Raw genomic sequence first — 20,704 nt, 5'->3', positions numbered from 1 at the left:
CACAAAAAAGAAATTAAAAAACCTGTTCCTTGCGTCGTTTTGAGTGCATATTTTTTTCCATTTACATTTACAGAATTTGGATCTAGAAAATTTGTAAAATAAGACTAAAATCATCAATATTTTAAGTATAAACGTTATAGTAATGATATTCATTTAAATTAAAAACACGTACCATAATCACTTTTATTTATCCATTTTATTCTTGTTAACAAAAAATACGGTATCTTGTGAAAAATGGCCGAAACGCCAAATCAACCCGTTGAAAATTTAAATACGAAAAATGGAAATTTTATTTGTGGTGTTGTAGAAGGTAATTTTCTTTTTGTATATTTTATTGAATTTTGATTCCTTTTGTATTTTGAACGCATGATTTAAATGCGGACTTAAGTTTTTGTATGAGAAAAATTGGAATTTCATATTTGGAAAATATTTTGATTTGTTTTGTTTTGTTTTTGTAGGCTTTTATGGTCGTCCTTGGACTACCGAACAACGAAAAGATCTTTTTCAAAAGTAAGATTTTTATTTTTTATTTTATATTAAATTATATACGTTTGCATAGTCGGTTTTCTGGAATTTTCCATGTTTTTTACGATTCATTAGGAATTTTTCATTTGTCTAGTGATTTTTTAGGATTATTGGATGCTATATTTAAGGCAATTGAAAATGTTAAAAATTTTTTTTAATACATTGAATAATAATAAAACATTAGGGGTCACATTAAAAATTCACCTTTCACCAAAATAACTACAATCTTCCTCGGACTAACCATAGTATTTTGGTTGCTTGATTCTTTTACTGTGTAGTTTTTTATTTTAGTCATTTCAAAACCTACTGGAATAGGCACAGCCTTTTCCTCCTTAAGCATCTTAAGCACGGATCTAGTAATTATAGTAGGGTTGTCGTATAAAGTCCTACTTTAGGCGAGGGGGGTGTATCACTCAGGGGGGAAGCAATGTGCCTACTTTTGATTGGCTGCGGCTCTCATTTGCGGTAAATTCAAATAGAACGATAATATTTCGTGTGTTTTAGATTTTAATATTTCTATATCCATGGTTTTAGATTGCCTCAAGCAATATGCCTGCTTTTGATTGGCTGCGGCTGTTCGCACTCTCAATTGCGGGAAAATTTAAATGGGTAGCGAATTTTGCGTGTGTTGTAGATTGGTCCGAGCTCAAAATCTTTCTATTTAAAGTAAAATTCATTACAAATATAATTTTTTTTAACTAACTACCCTTGGATGAAGGAATATACCTTTAATATTCCTATGACTAATTACCTAAAGAATATATCGTAAATAAACAAAATCTATGGTAATTCCACGCCCAAGAAAGGAGGAAACTTCTCTATCTCTCGGTTCGCTCATGGTTTAGTTAGACATTATGCAAAGAAGGATGTCCGCCATTCGACACTGTTCTTATTTTATTATCTTATTTGAGTACCGTCCTCAATATTCATCAATTTTAAGTCTGTTAAGCAATTACAAATTTTTCAGGCTACGTGGGAGAAACTTACGACTCTGCAAATTTTCGCAGAAAAAAATTGTAATATACGAACTTGGCAATGTTTAGTTCTGTAGATTTAATAATTTGAATTGTTGTTACTTGGCACGTAAACATTTTTTTTCTTTTCTAAGGTTAAAAAAATGGGGTATGGATTCATATGTCTATGCTCCAAAAGATGATTACAAACATCGTGCATATTGGCGAGAACTATACACCGTTGAAGAAGCTGAACATTTAACTGGCTTAATAAATGCTGCCAAAGAACAAGGCGTTGTATTTTATTATGCCCTTTCACCCGGCTTAGATATTACGTATAGCAGTATCAAAGAAGTGGGAGCACTCAAACGTAAATTAGAACAAGTTTCCCAATTTGGATGTACTGCATTTGCCTTATTATTCGATGATATTGAACCAGAAATGTCCGAAGCAGATAAAGAAGTCTTTCAATCGTTTGCACATGCTCAAGTATCCATCACAAACGAGGTATTCCAACATTTAGGACAACCACGTTTCTTATTATGTCCAACACAATATTGTTCGACACGAGCAATGCCAAACGTAACAAATTCGGAATATTTAAATACGTTAGGATCGAAATTAGCACAAGAAATTGATATAATGTGGACGGGACCACGAGTCATATCGCGACTATTAACTTTAGAATCAATACAAGAAATTACAGACGTATTACGACGTCCTCCAGTCATATGGGATAATTTACATGCAAATGATTATGATCAAAAACGGGTATTTTTGGGTCCATATAGTGGTCGATCACCGGATTTAATTCCTAAGTTACGTGGTGTACTTACAAATCCAAATTGTGAATATGGTGCTAATTTTGTGGCTATACATACATTGGCTCAATGGTCACGATGCAATGTTGATGGAAAGCGGGATTTGTCGCTAAGTAAGTATAATATGTCGTCTTTGTTTAAAATAAAGTTCCCAATTGATAGAAATATCACTAGAGTATAATTATTTTCTGAAAGATATTAATTTAAAAGGAGTATTCTGGTCTGGAAGCCTGAATTGTAGGCACTTTCCAAGTGGGGACAGAGTTACTTTCGCAATTATAATATTAGTAAGGATTAATTTTATTTCGTTTTTTTTAACAGACGATACAGTTTCTGCTGATATTAAACTAGAAACAGAAACCGAAGATGGTGGTGAAGCCATCCCAACAACTCTATCACCAAATACGTATCATCCACGTCGTGCACTTCGTAATGCAATTACAGAATGGTTAACAGAATTTTCACGTGTAAAATCAGCATGGGGTCCAATCGCAAAACCACAGCCTGTTGTTGCAGCCGCTGTTCCAGTACCAATTATACCGTCCATAAACACGTGTATGAGTTTAACAACTGCGACCACGACAACGTGCACATCATCGGCTGGTGGAAACACTACATCAATTACTTCTTTGCCAGTTGTTAATACTACACAATTACATGCGTTAGCTGAAGTTTGTAGTAATGTAAGTTACTCGCTGTTCAATGTAAGTCAGATTTTTAAGGGACTTGTACACTGTAGAATAAAATTTAGCTAGAGAGTGGTCTAATAATCAATAGAACAGACTGTTTAGATTTAATTTATTTACTTAGATCTCTGTACGATACGTATTTATTGTAGGACATCAAATAATTCATATTTAGAAATTTCAATTTCAAATACGCAACGTCTAATAGCAAAGTTTATGAAGATAAATAATTTAGCTAGATTGGCGTATTATTTTTTTCTACATCTCTAGCTAAAGAAATTATCCTAGACTGCAGGCCTCTCCAATGACGGTGTACAAGTACCTTTATGTTATTTAAATCTAATTTTCTGTTTGTTTATAGTAAATTTTACATAAATTTTCCCACTTAATTGTCAAATATTTCATCACATTTTAACTAGATCCAGTCACTTATGAATCCATGTAAATTCTGGTTTAAAATGTACGACTAAATTTTAGATGCTACTTTTTTCTTTTTCCATATCATCTACTCTTTTTTGGAAAATTTTATCTGGAGAAATGCATTTGTCAAATCTGTAAAGCTTTGAAACGTATCAAAACAAAACATTTACTTGAGCCAAGCTCAGACTTATTACATGCCTAAGCTAGACGTCCTGTCCTAAATCCCCCCTCGATAGTTATAGATATTCCATAGTTTTAGTTACATTTTCGCTGCTCTGTAATATTTCTTATTTAAAAGATTATTGACTTAATAATTTTCGATGCATCCCAGTGTTGTCTTTAAAAATATCAGGGGTAGGGATCTATTAAATCTTTCTTAACTTCAAATCTTCGAGTGTACATTTCGATTATCTATAAGTACTTTACCATGACGATGAGAACATACATTATTTTAGCAAAAATTGAACCAGAGAAGAATATTAACTTATTTGAATCAGTCACATGTACTCAGGATCGAACCTTATCTTAGCCTTCAACGATTGAACAGTTGGAACAACTTAACTGAAAGGTGTCACTACTGTATCGCTCCTTGCTTAACCTCAGATCGAGTAGGCACTGTAGTTTAACTCGGGAGTTAAACAAGAGTAGCTAAGAAAAAACTCTACCGTTTTTAACTCATCTAGATTTTTTATAAATTAGTATATATAATTTTTTACTAAAAGAGTATATGCTGGACGAAACCGACTCGCAACATGATTTCAGGTAGGCGGTCAGTAATTTTAGCCAATACATTCAGGAGTAATATTTCTAGTTCCTATGAAGGATTCAATCCTCAAATGATTGAATCGTTCAAGAGCTCAAGAGATAAACTAACTCGAAGATTCAATCTCTACCCCTGGAAAATATAGAGTTTCAAAAAGTAATTCCTATAAAGAAAATAAACCTTTTTTAGGCTTTCTTAAGAAAATCACTTTGTTAAATCGTTGATTTTTGTTTTTTTCAGGTAACAGGAAACGATAGTTTCATAAATCCAATACCAGGTCCTGTAATGAATTCCCTAGTCTCAGAAACAAAAGTTGTTTGTAACGATTCCATTCCAAATCCAATAACACCCACTGTAATACCATTACCATTAAGTGCAATAACAAACACGCCAGATCCCACTGCCAAATTACCAATAATTAGTGGTACACATATCAAATTGGAGAATCATAAGTCTGACGCCACCAATGACGCAACTAAAAATGGTTTAATTGAAACACAACAAAGTACGGATGCGGCAACAAATGAAACAAGTGCATGTAATGGTAAAAATAATGGACAACATGATAGTGCGGATGAATTAAGTCCATCGTCTAGTTTAAGTCCTACAGAACCAATGGATTGTAACAGTTCAACGCCCATGAGTTCACCAGCACATGTAACGAAAGTTTTGTCGTCAACTGAGGATGTTGCTATGAGTGAAAATGTTTCTGTAAGAATTTTATTTATTTTCTTTTCATAGGTGTATAAAATGTAATCCGAGCATTACAATCGAGAAAAAATGAAATTGGATAATGACAAGTTTTAATAAAAAGATAGATATTACTTACCAAAGCAAAGAATGGCTACGACAGGCTCATTTTGATTATTAGAACTTTGCGCAGGGCATGCGACAGGCCAAACTGCGAATATCCACACTCAAAACTCACTAGAGTACTGTCGAAAAGGGTGGTGAGTCTCTTGACAGGACACTGTCGATTGAACTATCACCTTCATAACATGGAGATATCTGATGATCTCACTTGTAGGTGGAATCTCAAAATAGCATCTCTTAGCTGGAGACGTCTTGCCATCGGGTGACAATTTTTTCTCAAAAAGGGCACAGAGAACCCCTTGATCTAGATGCTAGGGATCTGCTTCGTAAAAGCAATTTAAAAATAGGAAACACTCAATAATATCCAGTATTTTTCATTTGATCGCTCTCGGGGTTATTTTAATTAGAAAATTATTTCTTATAAAATGATTATCATAACTTTCGTTAGAATTAATCTTGCAAAATTTTGAAATCGATTACAAGAATTTGTTTCTATTAAATGGAAGTAGGCAAAGTACTTTTGAAGGAATGTCGAGCTTGAATTAAAGATTTTCATAAAATGCACGATTTGAGGGTGCATTAATTGGGAAAATTATTAAGTGTTTCCTTTTTATGAATGTCTTTACTATTCGAAAGTTTCAAAAGATTCTATATAGAATTAAAGTCTTCTTTATTATTATTAAAGTTTTATCTATTTTAATTTTTGTTTATTTTCAAGTCTTGTAGTGGAAGTATGCAAGTGGAAACATCTGAAAATACAACACCTCCGTCGAATACAAATTTATCAAATACAATGATTGTAGAGGCGTCTGGCGATAAGACGTAAGTAATTTTTACATGCTTTTTTTTGTTTCTACCCTACCTATTGAATCAAAAGTGTATCTTAATAAAAACAAATTGTGAAATTATCGAGTCGAATATTCAGTCCCGTGCTCACAAATCATCCAAGGAACAGGTTAAAACTTTGGTCCATCATGTAAGGTCATAAAGTCAATACAAGAAACTCTTTTTTTGAGTAAGAGGACGTTTTATTAAATCAAAATGTGATATTTAGTAACTATTTTTCATTAAGTTAATTCATTCGTCGCTGTTGTCAGGTAAATCTGCCAGAAGTCGGGACATTTTCTAAATGTTTGAGTTGAAATGAATATGCGAATAATTTCTAAGCATATTCTTTACAATATCGAGTTCTTCGAGTGAATTTTTGACGTCGCGCTCGGCAATGCGTTTTCGCCAAAGTTAAGCACAATAATCTTCATCACAATTTTTCATTTTGCTTGTTGGGTCAAGCCAAATTTGATAAAATAATGCGATGATTCAAAAATCGATCCTGTAAATGTGCCGAAAATAATCTTCAACTGAATCAGTTTTTACATTCGAGCGTTTAGTCTATTTTGATGCGACCATTTCCATGTTGTATTCATCGAAGATTTCGCGTTTTTTAGCGATGAATATTCATGGTCAACCGTCTCAAGATCTAACTAGCCAGTGGAAATACATTTCATAAATGGCTGCATTTACAGGACTATATTTCAAATTTTTGTGGAGAAATTTTTAATGACCCTTAAATTTCCAATACTTTTACATCGCCAGAAATGTATAATAATCTAATCATTTTAAACATTTTAAAACCACTACAAATTTTTTTTGTGCATAGAAGTGGAAAAGAACTGACTGAAGAAGATTTAAGTTTGTTATGTGATTTATTTTATTTACCATTTGAACATGGAGGTCAAGCTTTACAACTATTACAAGAATTTAATTGGTTAAAATCAAATGCACATGTTGTTATACAAGCGAATCAGTCTAATGATCCAAACGCTCAAAATAAACCGGAGGTAAGTTTCAAACTTCAATCGAAACATCAATTTACAGTGGAGTAATCTACATTAATATACTAGTAGAATTTCATATGTGTATGATTATTCGTTTTAGAGACATGAGCATATTTGTAAGAGGAAACCGCCCAATTTTAGTTAAATCGTACACGTACACATTAGAAAACGTACAAAATTCAAGAAAAATATTTGAACCAAATTTAAATTTCATGAATATTCCTTATTGTATACTTTTTAATTTTAATATAATTTAAAGAATATATGTTTGTCTATTATTACTTCAGGTCCAAGAGTGGTTTGCGCGTTCAAATAAAATGAACGAAATGTGTTTGGCAGTGAATCGCTTATTTGAACATTTAACATATTGTAATAATCGTGAATTATTATACGATTTATATGCATATGTATGGGACATGCGTGGTGTCGTCTCATTATTGAATTCATATGTTAAATGGCTTGGTGCGTCTTTTTTATATTTTATCTCATTTAACATTTAGTTTTAATTATTGTGCGTTTTTTTTTTGTCAACTTTAATCACACTCAAAGAGTACGCTAATTTGTTTATACAAATGTTTTAAATTATTAAAGAAAATTTTCTCTATTCTTAAACCTGTGCAAAATTATATTTTGTGAAGTAATGAAACTTCGGTGTTTATAAAATTTTGATTTAGAATTTTTCGAGAAAGATTCATTCGTCATGATTTTATGCGTCCTATTTTTGATGAACCATCATGACGATGGAAAATTTCAAACTTTCAAAATAACACCAAAATGAACATGTCGTAGCCAACTAAATGGCGCCGTTCAAATAGCGGCCTAAATGATATTCAGTCGTAGCGTCTAATACAACATTTAATGAACTGGCTGGCTGACGCTTAGGCCATTCATATATTAACAGAGTGACCATTTGACAAAAAAGATGAAATATCTGACAGAAATTGTTTATTTACGTAATTTAAAATATAATATATTGTTATTTGGTAATCATGAGATCAAAAGTAGCGTAACTCAATAACAAAGTACACATGGAAGTAATTAAAATATTATTTGTTAACGCAAGTTAAACTTTCATGGCATTTGGATCCGCAAAAAATTTTGTTTTTAAAACAAGCACATCTATTATTGCGGAACTGATTGACAGAAAACTTGCAGCTACATTTTAGAATCCCTGGCCACCAAAAGGTGACTGACATCGTTTGTGCCTGAGTACTGAAAAATTTTAGGATCCAACTCATTTGACAAGCTGTTTGATTGAATGTTTCAATATCGTTCAGGCCGCTAGTAGAACGGCACCGTTTAGTAAAAAGGCTAGCCTGTTAATTGAACGATTAATTAAGCTATTTGGCTGCGACATGTAAATTACATTATGTAGATGTGTATTTTGAATTTTATAATTTTAGGTTTCACAAGGTTTTTTGGAATAGAAAATTTTTAAAAACGAACTCTATAAAAGTTCCAAACTTTGAGAAATGTCACATTGGTATTGGGAACAATTATCATGTCATAAATTTTCATTTTTCTACTAATTAAGGCAATGTTTGGCGTAATTGTGTTTAAACGAGTGGCGAAAATTTTTTTTATCAAACAATTTATGAATTATTTTCACGATATTGTTTGATAAAAAAATAGGATAGGAGCGCTTGGCGTAATAAAATTTTCTCAATTTTTGAGTTTTATAAATCAAAAAAAATTTTAATGGCGATTTATTATGCGAAATTTCTTTCAGAGAGATGACAACATTTATGAGATCAACCCAATTTGGACAACAGCAACTATTTTTACAAGGCGCTTGCGAATATTATTGTTTATTTTAAATAAAAGGTGAATTCGTATGATGGGAGAAAGGTTATAAACTAACCGACAATAAATCAAAAATAGGTCTTATTTTATCCGAATAAAATTTATTTTTAATTTACTGCCCTTTTATAGATTGCTATTTCACTATCATATGTAATTAGCCAAAAATCTTAACTACATAAAATTTGGACCATATGTGATATTTCTCAAAGAATTCAAATAAGTTTACACAAATTTAGTACTCATTTTCCGATTTTTAAGTTAATACAGCAATACTTAAGCGCAAATCGGATCGAGAACTGTGAAAAATGGTAAATAAAAATGCGATTACTGATTAGATTTAGACTTTTATCAATCTTCCTTTTTGTAGGAATTTAAACATTTTGAGTTTTTCAAAAAGAAATTTGTGCTTTACCAAATTATTCAGTTTGTCGTTTATTAAATGACCTAGGGCAAGCGTATCGGACTTTTATGTCTCAACGTATCATATTTTTGAGGCCATATACGTGCCGTGGCGTCAAATAATTTTTGATTATTGGAAAAGTAAAATATTTTTTTTTTAACTGCCGTACAAATATTTATGCTCTTTGTAGTTCTTAGTAACGATGTTATCGAAATTAATTGTTTCTTAATGGCGTTTCCTACGAAATATCGAGCAAAAACAACTAAACGTGCAGATTTAGTGACGTCAGTGCTTTCGTCGGTGTTAATGTCAATTTTTTGTTGATCTATTACATTTTCCGCCAGTTTTAAGATTCTTTCGGCAATTTGTAAGTCGTTTTTTGCAGTTTTCCTTCTGAAAGTTTGTGTCTAAGTTATATTTTATTTATCCGTTTTTGAACGCGTAAAATGGAGTATTACTGTATTTACTAATTCTTTAATTATAAGTTTTGGCAAATAATTGTTACCTAGATTCATTAAAAAATTTAATTAATCTGGATAACACTTTTTTGGGGAAAAAGTTTCTCACATTCAAATAATTCACAGATAAAATTAATTTTCGAGCAACGAAATTATATTTTGAAGTGAGAAACATATTAGGAACTTGAATAAGTTTTCATTATTTTCGGATAAAAATAAATGCAATGAAAGTATTCCTAATTTGTTCCAAAACTGATGAGTGAACAAATTCTAATATTTCTGCAAGTTCAAAATAATTATTTTTGGAGCATGTAAAACCCGAAAGATTTTTCTTGAAAAAAGTGTTTTTTATAACAAAGAAATTCGACATAATTAATACTAAATAATGATCAATTGATTATTGTATACTTTCCGGAATGATAAGTATGAAATTTCGAGAATGATGTTGGAACTTAACTGCTAATCTGCTAATGAGAGAAACAACGATAACTTTTCAAGTCCTTAATAAAAAAATTATAAAAATTAAAAATAATTTACAAAATTTAGGAAACTTGTGTTCAAGATCAAATTAATTATTATTAATAATGTAAAATATTTTTCTACAGCTTTGGGAAAATTTCCATCAACAATGCCGTCATTCACTCAAGGAACTTATACATGTACGCATCCATCGTATGATTTTGAATGCGCTTGCGTAATCATATTTTTCTTAGAAATTTTTGTGTAGCATTGCGTTAAATTACAGGCGTAAAGTTTTGAGCGTAAAATTTTCTATGTTTTTTCTTTCGCAATTGGCGTAAATAAATTGTTCACATCATTTTAATTAATTTTTTTGTATGTTTCTTGTGTTTGAATTTTGGTTCACATTTTTTGTTTTTTTCTCCACAATTTCGTTAGGGTTTTCCAAAGGTTGGAAGGAAACATTTATGAGTGGTGAACAAGAACCATGGGTATTTCGTGGTGGTCTTACTTCCGATTTACAGGTAATTTCAGTCCAAAAACAAATCAAATATCAATATAAAACAAACAAATTTTGTATTGGCCAAGTTGTTAGACAGAGAGAAAGATAGAAGTTTTGCTGTATGGGTTTCTAAAAGTGCATGTAAAATTGTTTCAGATCATATCCAAATCGAATTATTTTACTTATTTTTTTAAATATAGAATTTTGGAAATTTTCTAATTTATGTCTTTTATGCAATTTTGTAGAGATTGATACCTGTTGATTCGGGCAACGATTTATTTATTTATAAAGCACCGGAAGTTCCATCGAGTAAAATTTATACGATACGACCGTATACACATGCAGATGAAGCTGGTGTTTATGCAGTGTGTCATAAAACATGTAAAGATGGTTTACAAATTACTGAAAATTTACCAGAAATTTATCAGGATTTGGCAGCTGACAGGTAAAAAAAATGAATGTATTTCAAGATTTCCTAGAGCATTCCACATAAAAAAATCGATATTAGCTTTATTTGATAAATAATTTTATGAAATTAGAATTAGCAAAATCTGAAAATCTTTACCTCTTTGTACGAAGTTATCCCGGAAAAATAAAGCATTTTACTATAATATTAAATAAAATAATATTTAATAAAAATTAAGTTCAAATTCTGAAATTCTCATCTGAAAGTGTTATAACAAATAAAATTGTCTTTACAGTAGGGGAACCGTTCTGTGGAACACTTTTTAATCTTAGAGACTGATTTTATAGTATTCGGGTTTTAGTTTATTAACTTTATTTTTCCTTAAATTAATTTTGAGCCTTCTTAATTTCGTAATAAATTATATAATATATATTTTGGAAATTTGATTATTAAGCCCTTTCATTTGATACCCAACAAGGTATCATTACATTAAGAAAATTTTATAGTTCATGATTTTATGTCCTCTAGAGGGCGCCATATTTAATTAAATTTGACGTCACATAGTCTGTAACCAGTGGACGATCAAGACGCTTCCAACGATACCTCGAATTATGATAAGTAGTTTAGAAGTTATGAGGGAACAGATGAACATACATACTGGTCAAAATCATAACCCTCGCTGTAGTCGGGTAAATATTAAAAAAATTAGAGTGGTCATGTTGTAACGATGATGAATTTCTCAAAAAATGTTTCTCATTACACATCTAGATCATGACAGGAACTTTGATGTAAAATTTTAGCTTCCTAGATATTGGCATTCAGTAGCTACCGAAGGTCGAGTCGATGCCCTGACCAGCAAAACCTCGTGTTGAACTAGCTAAAAATTATCCCATCTTCGGAATGTAAATAAAATAGGTTGCAACATGACTTTAATTATGACAACTCATTTGAAAGAATATAGTAGAATTCCCAACAAATATCGACTTCTGTTCGAAACTTATTGGGAATTCCCCTGTATTTTTCCGTTGTTTGTGCTGTGATGTATTGCCAACTTGAAAGATTCGCCGTCACATTTAGCAGATTAAGGCAATAAGGAAACAGTCAATAAAAATAATCCGTTAAATAAATCAAAACTTATTGCAACGAAAATTATAGTGGTGGTTAAAATTACCCAAAATTTTTTAGTCAGCCCTCCACTAGTAGTTTTGGCCCAAAAATTTCTATTGATAATGACTCAGATAATGTGGCCCACTGAAGAAGATTTGACAGTTATTCCATTTACTTGATAAAACCTAAACCGTTTAGTTTGGACCCTTTTTTTTTTTTCTTCCTTCACCAGGGCCTTTGAATACTTAGCTACGCCTCTTGGCAGTCCGGAGATAACAATGATAAGCCAGTCCGTGAATGAATTAATGAATTATCAATGCCATAATGGAAATACAATTTACAGAAATGTTAACAGACTTTGGAAGCCAAAAATTGTTACATTTTTCTAAAATTCTTTCCTACAATTAACAGGCAAAATTAATACTTTATTGTATTACTTTTCTAGAATACTAGGGCCATATCTTGTCTTAAATCCAGAATTATGTATGGTAGTTGAAGATGAAAGTGGTATTGTGGGCTATGGATGTGCAGCTTTAGATTCAAGAAAATTCCGTACAAAACAATCTCTTTCATGGATACCAGAGATGTGTTTAAAATATCCGAAACCCGATGATATTAGTGAATTATCAAAATTTGTTCAAGTTAGTATTTTTATTTATTTACGTAACTTTAACATTTTAAATCGAATTTGTTTCGTTAATAATTTTTTTTTCAGGAATCCTTATTATATTTCCACAATTTCCGAGAAGATTTGGACATTCTAACGCCACAACATCCATCCGAAATGATTTGCAGTTTATTACCAAGTGTACTTGATCAATCAATATCGAAACGATTGGTTACGTGCTTATTAGCAGCGTTACGAGCTAATGGTAAGCATAAATAAATTGTTTAATGGTGGTTTAAGGTAGTTTAGGACGGTAAAAGAATTAATTGCAATTTTCTTTATCGACATATTTTATTGTTTAAAGTTGGTAGCAATTAAATACATACTGATTGTGTTGAAAAGTACTGCTAATAGAGAACATCTCCACTCTTAAATGATATCAAATAAACACTATACATCATAAGCTTATGGCCAGATGTATGTATAGTTTTATAGTAAATATTATATTTATTGATTTAACATTAATTCTCTATTAGAGATGCTTTTGAAAACGATCTGTATATAATACATATAGCACGTGCGAATTCAATCATTTTTATGTCATCTAGCTTCAATCACATAGACATCATTATCATATATAATTGTTATCAATTTTTCATTGGTTTTATCACATTCTCTCATTTCTTTCATAATGGTCTCAAGATACCTTAAGACAAATTTTATTTATCTAGTGGATCGGGTTCATGGGAGGTACGAACTACTGTTGAAAATAATAAATCCATCAATCTTGCAAATACGAAACAAATTGAGGGCGATAACCCATTGGCCATTTTCCCGATATTTTTCGAGTATACTAAACATCTATGAATCACATTATACTACGATCATATAAAGAGGAATATAAATATGAACTAAGTCCCTGACAGACTCGTTCGAAAACGATGTCATATTTCCATTTCCATTGAAAATCCATTTAATTGTTCCCACTTTAGGAGATTTTGCATTTTGAGTAGGACACTTTTGTTTTTGTGTGTAGAGGGGGTTGGATAAGTTTGAAATTACTTTTTCGGAAAGGCTGCCATATTGAAAATTAGGTTACTAATAGTGTTTGCCCTGTAACTTTACAGCAGCACGTCTTACAAAAAAAATTGTAGAGATTTTGTTGTTGAAAATGATTATCTAATATCGAGATAGAAATTATTTTTTAAGCATGTTTTTTTTTGTAGAAGATTCATAATCAATAATTTATAACTTTTTAAATTTCGTTTGTTCTGAAGGATTTTACAGCGCTGAGAAGATATCAAATTGGCAGTTCAACTGTGAGTATTAAGTCAAACAGATAGTTAAGGACTATTAAGTTTAACGAAACGTATTTGGAAAAGTGATCTGAGTAAAAAACAATTTGGTTCATATAAAAATACTAAATTTATTAATTTTTTTAGTCATCATCACCAGTACGTCTTTACAAAAAATTTAGATTAAAATAGATTCAGTAAAAATTACTGCAATTCTGCCTGTTGAATAAAAACTTTAACTGCTAATTTCTAACGAGTTTAATCATTCGGTTTTCGAAAAGTTAAAAGAATTTAATTATAAACAAAACCTACAATTTGTTTTGTAAGAAACCCACTACAGAGTTGCAGGGAAAAAACTATTAGAGCCCCTTTTCAAGATGATTAGATGATAACTAGAGAAACTGGTCGTCGAAAATATTTTATAACTTACACCGATCCTCTTTAATTGGCCACTTATGTAACATTTCAATTAGTTAAACTTATGACGAGACCTTAACATATAAATATGTCATTTTTAGCGCTCATTTAATTAGAAATGTGAAAATTAAACGATTGTCAAACTAGACCTAATAAATTTGATACTAATTACTAATTATAATAATCATAAGGCTCATTTTTTTCACTTATTGCTAAACGAGAACTGAATTCAGATAAAAATTCCAAAAAAAATTTGAAAAATACCAAACATTTCTAGAAATTGGTAGCGATCCATTAAATGTTTCAAAAATTTACCTAGTTTTTTTTTTATGGTTCTCATTGATTTTGCTTGCAACAATTTTAGTAATAAGTGAAGAAAACTTAGATAATAGATTTTTCAATACGCCCATGTTCAAATTTCATAGTTTCATAATTAAGGTTTTCATCAATGTAGGCTTCGTTATTTTATAATTTTGATTGAAAAGACTCAAAAACACAACTTAATTTTTTATGTATTTTCAGGGTCGTTTGGAGTACACGTGTCAATTCCGCAAACAGATACATATACACATTCACTATATAGTAAATTAGGTTTTGTGGAAATTATTCAAGATAATTCATTGGGTCGAACATATATGGGACGAATTTTTTAAAATCAAATTATTCAAATGTAAATAGAAAAAAATAATCAAAAAAACATAAAAAGATGTATTCATTATTTATAAAAAAAAAATAGAAAGAAAAATGTCATTCATTTGTTTTATGTCCAATCAGTCACACATATTACATTTTAAAATGATTCGTTTTTATTTTTATTTAAGATAGTATTTATCCAGTCAAATTAGTCCATAAAATATGAGTAAGCTTACAAAAATTCCCATAGAGCTAAAAATTGGTATGAATGTTCAGAATACTATTATAAATGAATTGTGAAAAGTCCCCATCAATCCCACTTGTGCAAAAAATTTTATTGAAGGGGGAAGTTTGCAAAAATAGGCTTTTCGCGTTTTTCAGCAAAACGATGAGTTTCACAGCAAAAATAGTTCAGACAAAAATTATAGATAGTCCGATTCTCTACCAAAAGTGTGTCTACACCTTTTTTCATAAGTATTGCCATTTTCGTGATATAGCAAACAACAACAAACATACAAATTATTTTTTTCGTAATATATTTTTGAACCGTTATACGAGTAAAAATATGAGAACTTATTTTTGATGAACCAGCTTCTTCTTCTTGGCGCTGTCTCTTCACAGCATCAATGTTACTCTTTCGAGTATAATTTTTTCGACACTACACAATTTTTACAGATGTATGGTCTTTCAGGTACTCCAAAAATTCACCACCTCTTTCAATACTTACGACTAACAGTATTTTGCGGAGTATGAGACCTTTGAAAGAAGGCATACGGTATACGAGCATCATCACGCTGACAATTGAATGGAAGAAAGATGTTACTCAGGCCATGCTACTAAATAAAAATTGGGACGGAGTTCTTGACGCTGATTTATATTCTAAAAATTTTAAAATTTGTATGTATAAGATATAGATACTCATATTTTTACTCGTATAACAGTTCAAAAATGTATGTAAACATTTATTTATATAACGAATAAAATAATTTTTTCAATTCTTTGAACCGCTATATCACGAAAATGGCAGCACTTATGAAAAAAGGTGCAGAAACACATTTTGTAGCAAATTCAACGATCTACAATTTTTGTCTGCACTATTTTTGCTGTGAAATTCACCGTTTTGGTGAAAAACGCGAAAAACCTATTTTTGCAAACTTCCCCCCTCAATAAAATTTTTTGCACAAGAGGGATTGATGGGGACTTTACACAATTCATTTATAATAGTATTCTGAACATTCATACCAATTTTTAGCTCTATGGGAATTTTTGTAACCTTCAAAGTGTAATTTGACTGGATAAGTATAGCAGTATCGAGGGTCGCAGTTAACTACTATTTTTTATAGTTTATTCAAAAGATCATACATAGTTCTCTACGTTTAGTGAAAAAAATGTTTACAGTATCGTTTAAGAGATATAATTAATTAAAATTATGCAAAAATACATGAACTCTTATGATTGTTTTGTTCAATTTTACCGGAAATGTTTTGTATGCAAAATTGCCGCAGTTCATCTATAGTAAAAAACATCTTCATATATTAAATAGCACTGATAACGAGTTTTTAATAGCACTAATAATTTAAATGCCGACGATACTGCTTTACTAACTTAAATAAAAGAACAAAAAATCGATTATTGAGATGAATGCGTAGATTTATATTATTCTTTAGGACTCGATACAAGATATTTATTATTAAGATAATATTTCTTCGATAATCGATGGTTTAGTAACTATTGACCACAGTTTATCGCAGGAATGGAGTCTATTTAAAAACAATAACTCGTTCGTTATTGTTAAAATTCATCCATATTATTATGATAAAAACAATTTTTTGAACGAATCTCATTTGTTTCATTTCTGAGAACAATATTTATTTTCATAAATAATTCACCTTATGAATTGATCATGTTTAGAATAACTAGGAGAAATGATTATCAGAGGACTAAATTAACAATTTATTCATTTTAAGCGATCCAGCAGAATAAATTTCGATGATACTCAATGTATTTATAATTATTTTAAACATGATCAATAAATACAAGGTGCGACAAAATAATTTGCTTATTTTCATTAAACCTCAAACAGTATAGGAGATTTGATGAGGATGATCTCTTTCTTCCCCACGCGTCTGTACTCCAATGCTAGTGGCATATTTAACAGATGGGCAAAGAGGCATTTTCCCTCTGAGCCCCCCTTGCAAAAACAAATGAGCAAGTATGCGTGTCGTACCCTATAAATAAAAGAAAAACTATATATGTGGCGTATTATATATAGATAAAACATATATTTCTATAAAAAATCAATTTTGAAAATAAAGTTTTTTAAAACACAAAAAATTATTTTAAATTTAATATTTATATACTCTAGTAGGTAAATAGTGTCAAAAATTATAAAATTATGTTTATTAAAATAACAATGATTATGTAAACAATTGTTTTATCATGTGTATGAAACTGCAGCAAGACATTTACAGCACAAATCTTTATATTGTGCGCAAAATTTTATTTATTTTGTTATCTACAACAAATTTTACTGTAAAATGATGAATAATAAAATTTCAATAAAACTTTATGTAAATAAATCTTAAAAACTTTGTTTTTATTTTTTTACTTTACCTTATTTGTCCGACAACACTGAACGAGCGTGAAAATTGTTTTTACTTTACATGTATGTATATTAGATTATTGATAATTATAATATATCCAAGGTGGAGTAGTGGCTAGCACAGTCGCCTCCGCCTACAGAGTACTACGGTTCGAATCTAGCATAACCCCGTATTAGTTTTTAATTAAATAAGTTATTATGCCGAAATAATGTCATTTTTTTAGATAATTGTTATGAGAACCAAAAGCGACAAATAAGTAAGAGGCGTGGTATATTTTATGTTATTTTAATTCCCACCCCCTGACAGAAGAGTGATTTATGACATAAGTAGGAAAGTGGGACGGACTAACATAATTAATTTTTTTTTTTTTTTTGTGAAATGACATGTTCTCCTATTACAAAATCTTATAAAATTTTATTTAACAAGAAAGCTCCGCGATCTTAGCACCTCATGTGCGGAATTTCGATTGACCAATTATACCATCTGAAAGGTCAGAAATTGGTCATAAAAGGTCAGTTGGTCTCATTAATTGGTCAGCATCAGAAAATTTTTTATTAAAGATTAAAGTTTTTCAAGGTCAATTAATAAGTTTAGCACCTCATTCGCAGAAAAAATAAAAAACCTCCACCTATGCGCGATCGGGAAGCATTCGCTGATAATTGGTCAGCTAATATAAATAATTGGTCAGTTTAATTTAATATTAAAAAAAATTAAAAAAGTTGTCTCTGTCGTAACGCGCCTGCTTTGAGCCGGATGGTTTTATCAGGGCAGTGAGTACTTAATATTAATATTAATAAATTATATTTTTGAAAAATAAATTTATATAATTTTCTATAATTTATTTTATTTATTAAATAAATATGATATATGGTACCAAAATTTGGATTATTTAAATAAATACAGGCTCATAAACGAAGACGCCAAGGCGTCTCTGGCAATGTTTTGGGTTAGAAATTTAAACAAATTTGGATATACAAAATTTTTATTAAAATGCAAGAAATTTGAGTCAAAAATTGTAAAGCAATTTTCCACGGATAATAAATTGTACAAGCTATCAATATTGAACTTTTAAGTTCCTACTTAAATTTTTCTAACGAATTCTTTTAAGTTTTACTTTTTGCACAATACTCCAAAATTAAAATTTCCGGGCAATATGATCCCTTTAGAGTCACTCGGTTATTTTTTAAGAAAACATGCTTTTTGCTTCTTTTATTTTTTTTACAGTTTTAAACATAATTACGTAATAATTTCATACAACATTACGTAAAAGCTTGAAAAACAATTAGCAATCAATATTTTAGAATTTCTTGTCCAATTAACGAAGTGATTCATACATAAGGGAAATCTTTTTCGCCAATAAAGATGAATTTAATCTGCATAAATACGGCTCCGCTTATTTAATTCATTGACTTTTCTTTCTGAACTGTGTTATTTTGAACTAGGAAAACACGAAGCATTTAAATGTATTTTTGAAAACAATACAGTTAAAAGAAAATTCTTTGCTCAGGACATTTAGAGATTCCTTAAAAATAAATATAACAATGCTATGTCAAAGTTTCGTCTGAGTTGAAATTGTGATTTTTTTATTCGCAAAATGTATTGGGTGTTACAAAAACACTGAGAATTCTACACATAAAGAAGTAAAAAAAATATTTTAGTAACTTTTCCGCCATTTTGTTTTTTAGGAAAAATTTTTTAATTCCTTCTTATGAAACTTACTAAAGAAATTTGAAATATTTCTTTTTTAAATTCAACAAATACTTCAATATGGCTTCTTTTAAAATTTTTAAGTTAAACTCCACTTAAACAAGTAGTTAAATAAATTAGAAATCGTAAAAAGTTATTAAGCATTTTTGACCTGGATTTCAGTACTACTTAGCCCGCTACTTATTTTTGTAGCACCATGTATTCATTCTTTCTTCTCTGATAGTACTCACTGCCCTGATAAAACCATCCGGCTCAAAGCATGCGCGTTACGACAGAGACAACTTTTTTAATTTTTTTTAATATTAAATTAAACTGACCAATTATTTATATTAGCTGACCAATTATCAGCGAATGCTTCCCGATCGCGCATAGGTGGAGTTTTTTATTTTTTCTGCGAATGAGGTGCTAAACTTATTAATTGACCTTGAAAAACTTTAATCTTTAATAAAAAATTTTCTGATGCTGACCAATTAATGAGACCAACTGACCTTTTATGACCAATTTCTGACCTTTCAGATGGTATAATTGGTCAATCGAAATTCCGCACATGAGGTGCTAAGATCGCGGAGCTACGAAAAAAATCTTCAATTTTTTCAACATTTGTACTAGGAGAACATAAGTACGAATTAGTAGTTCCTGATAGGGAGAAAAAGCAAGTAAGTGTTTTCACCCCGAAAGTCTAAAATTTTATTTTGGCAGAAAGTTATTGGTCTGCCTAAAAGTCATACTCACCAAACACGGGTGTGCAGACCACTAACTTTCTGACTTACGAGGGGACAACAATTACCTTGCTATCAGGTACTACTAATTCCGTCCGTCCATGATGTTCTCCTAGTAGAAATGTGAAAAAAATTGAAGTTTTTGAACGAAAAAAAACTAAAATTTTTCATCATTTGTACTAGGCAAACATGTTGTGGTGGAAATTTAAAAAAAAAATGAAAATAAAAATCAGAATTTGCTTAAAACAAAGAAGAAGAATTTTTTTTAATACAGTCCTACCCTAGTTTCGAACCAGACGACTCTCTATTCGTAGTCAGATACGCTAACCACTATACCATAAGGGCTCTGTTATTCGTATTAATAAATAATTTTATTAATATTTTCGACGTTCACTCAATATTCCCTAATAAAAATTATAACAAAAAGTAAAACTCATTTTCGGAAAATTTTGTGATGTTTTATTAGAAAAAGAAATGGCAAACGAAGTTTGAAATACTTACCTATCGCAAAGTTCGAAATACTTACCTATTTTTAACTGAAATAATAATGTATAGCTACAGAGAGATGGGGAAAAATAAAAGAAAAACAGGTTTTGAGTTTTCAACTTTATTTAAATAAAATCAAAATACATAAAAACTATTTACGAATTACTTCCACATAATTCCATATAACTAATTTCATCTTAAAAAAATTTTTTTGCATCAACTTTTTTTTTACAAACCAAATACCACAAAAAAATAAAATGAAAATCCAAAAAAAATTTGTTGATTA

General features: G+C 30.2%; 1 protein-coding gene across 4 annotated transcripts; it reads left to right on the top strand.

The window, feature by feature from the left end:
• Positions 1 to 41: 41 nt before the first annotated feature.
• Positions 42 to 14,961, top strand: LOC123290602 (protein O-GlcNAcase). Of its 4 annotated transcripts, none has more exons than XM_044870850.1 (15): positions 42 to 310; positions 459 to 510; positions 1,634 to 2,412; positions 2,621 to 3,003; positions 4,409 to 4,879; positions 5,700 to 5,803; positions 6,639 to 6,819; positions 7,104 to 7,278; positions 10,083 to 10,136; positions 10,375 to 10,460; positions 10,684 to 10,883; positions 12,397 to 12,592; positions 12,667 to 12,823; positions 13,836 to 13,877; positions 14,793 to 14,961. In XM_044870850.1, the coding sequence occupies exons 1-15, from the start codon at positions 235 to 237 to the stop codon at positions 14,921 to 14,923; spliced, it is 3,087 nt and encodes a 1,028-aa protein (XP_044726785.1). In that variant the 5' UTR covers positions 42 to 234; the 3' UTR covers positions 14,924 to 14,961. The 4 variants fall into 4 exon arrangements, with proteins under 4 accessions (XP_044726785.1, XP_044726789.1, XP_044726786.1 ...); XM_044870851.1 differs by having other exon boundaries at positions 44 to 310; positions 2,621 to 2,982; XM_044870854.1 differs by lacking the exon at positions 10,083 to 10,136.
• Positions 14,962 to 20,704: the final 5,743 nt, after the last annotated feature.

This window comes from Chrysoperla carnea, chromosome 1 (genome assembly GCF_905475395.1).
Source record: "Chrysoperla carnea chromosome 1, inChrCarn1.1, whole genome shotgun sequence".
Lineage (NCBI taxonomy): Eukaryota > Metazoa > Arthropoda > Insecta > Neuroptera > Chrysopidae > Chrysoperla > Chrysoperla carnea.
This window is presented reverse-complemented; position numbering and strand designations above follow the sequence as displayed.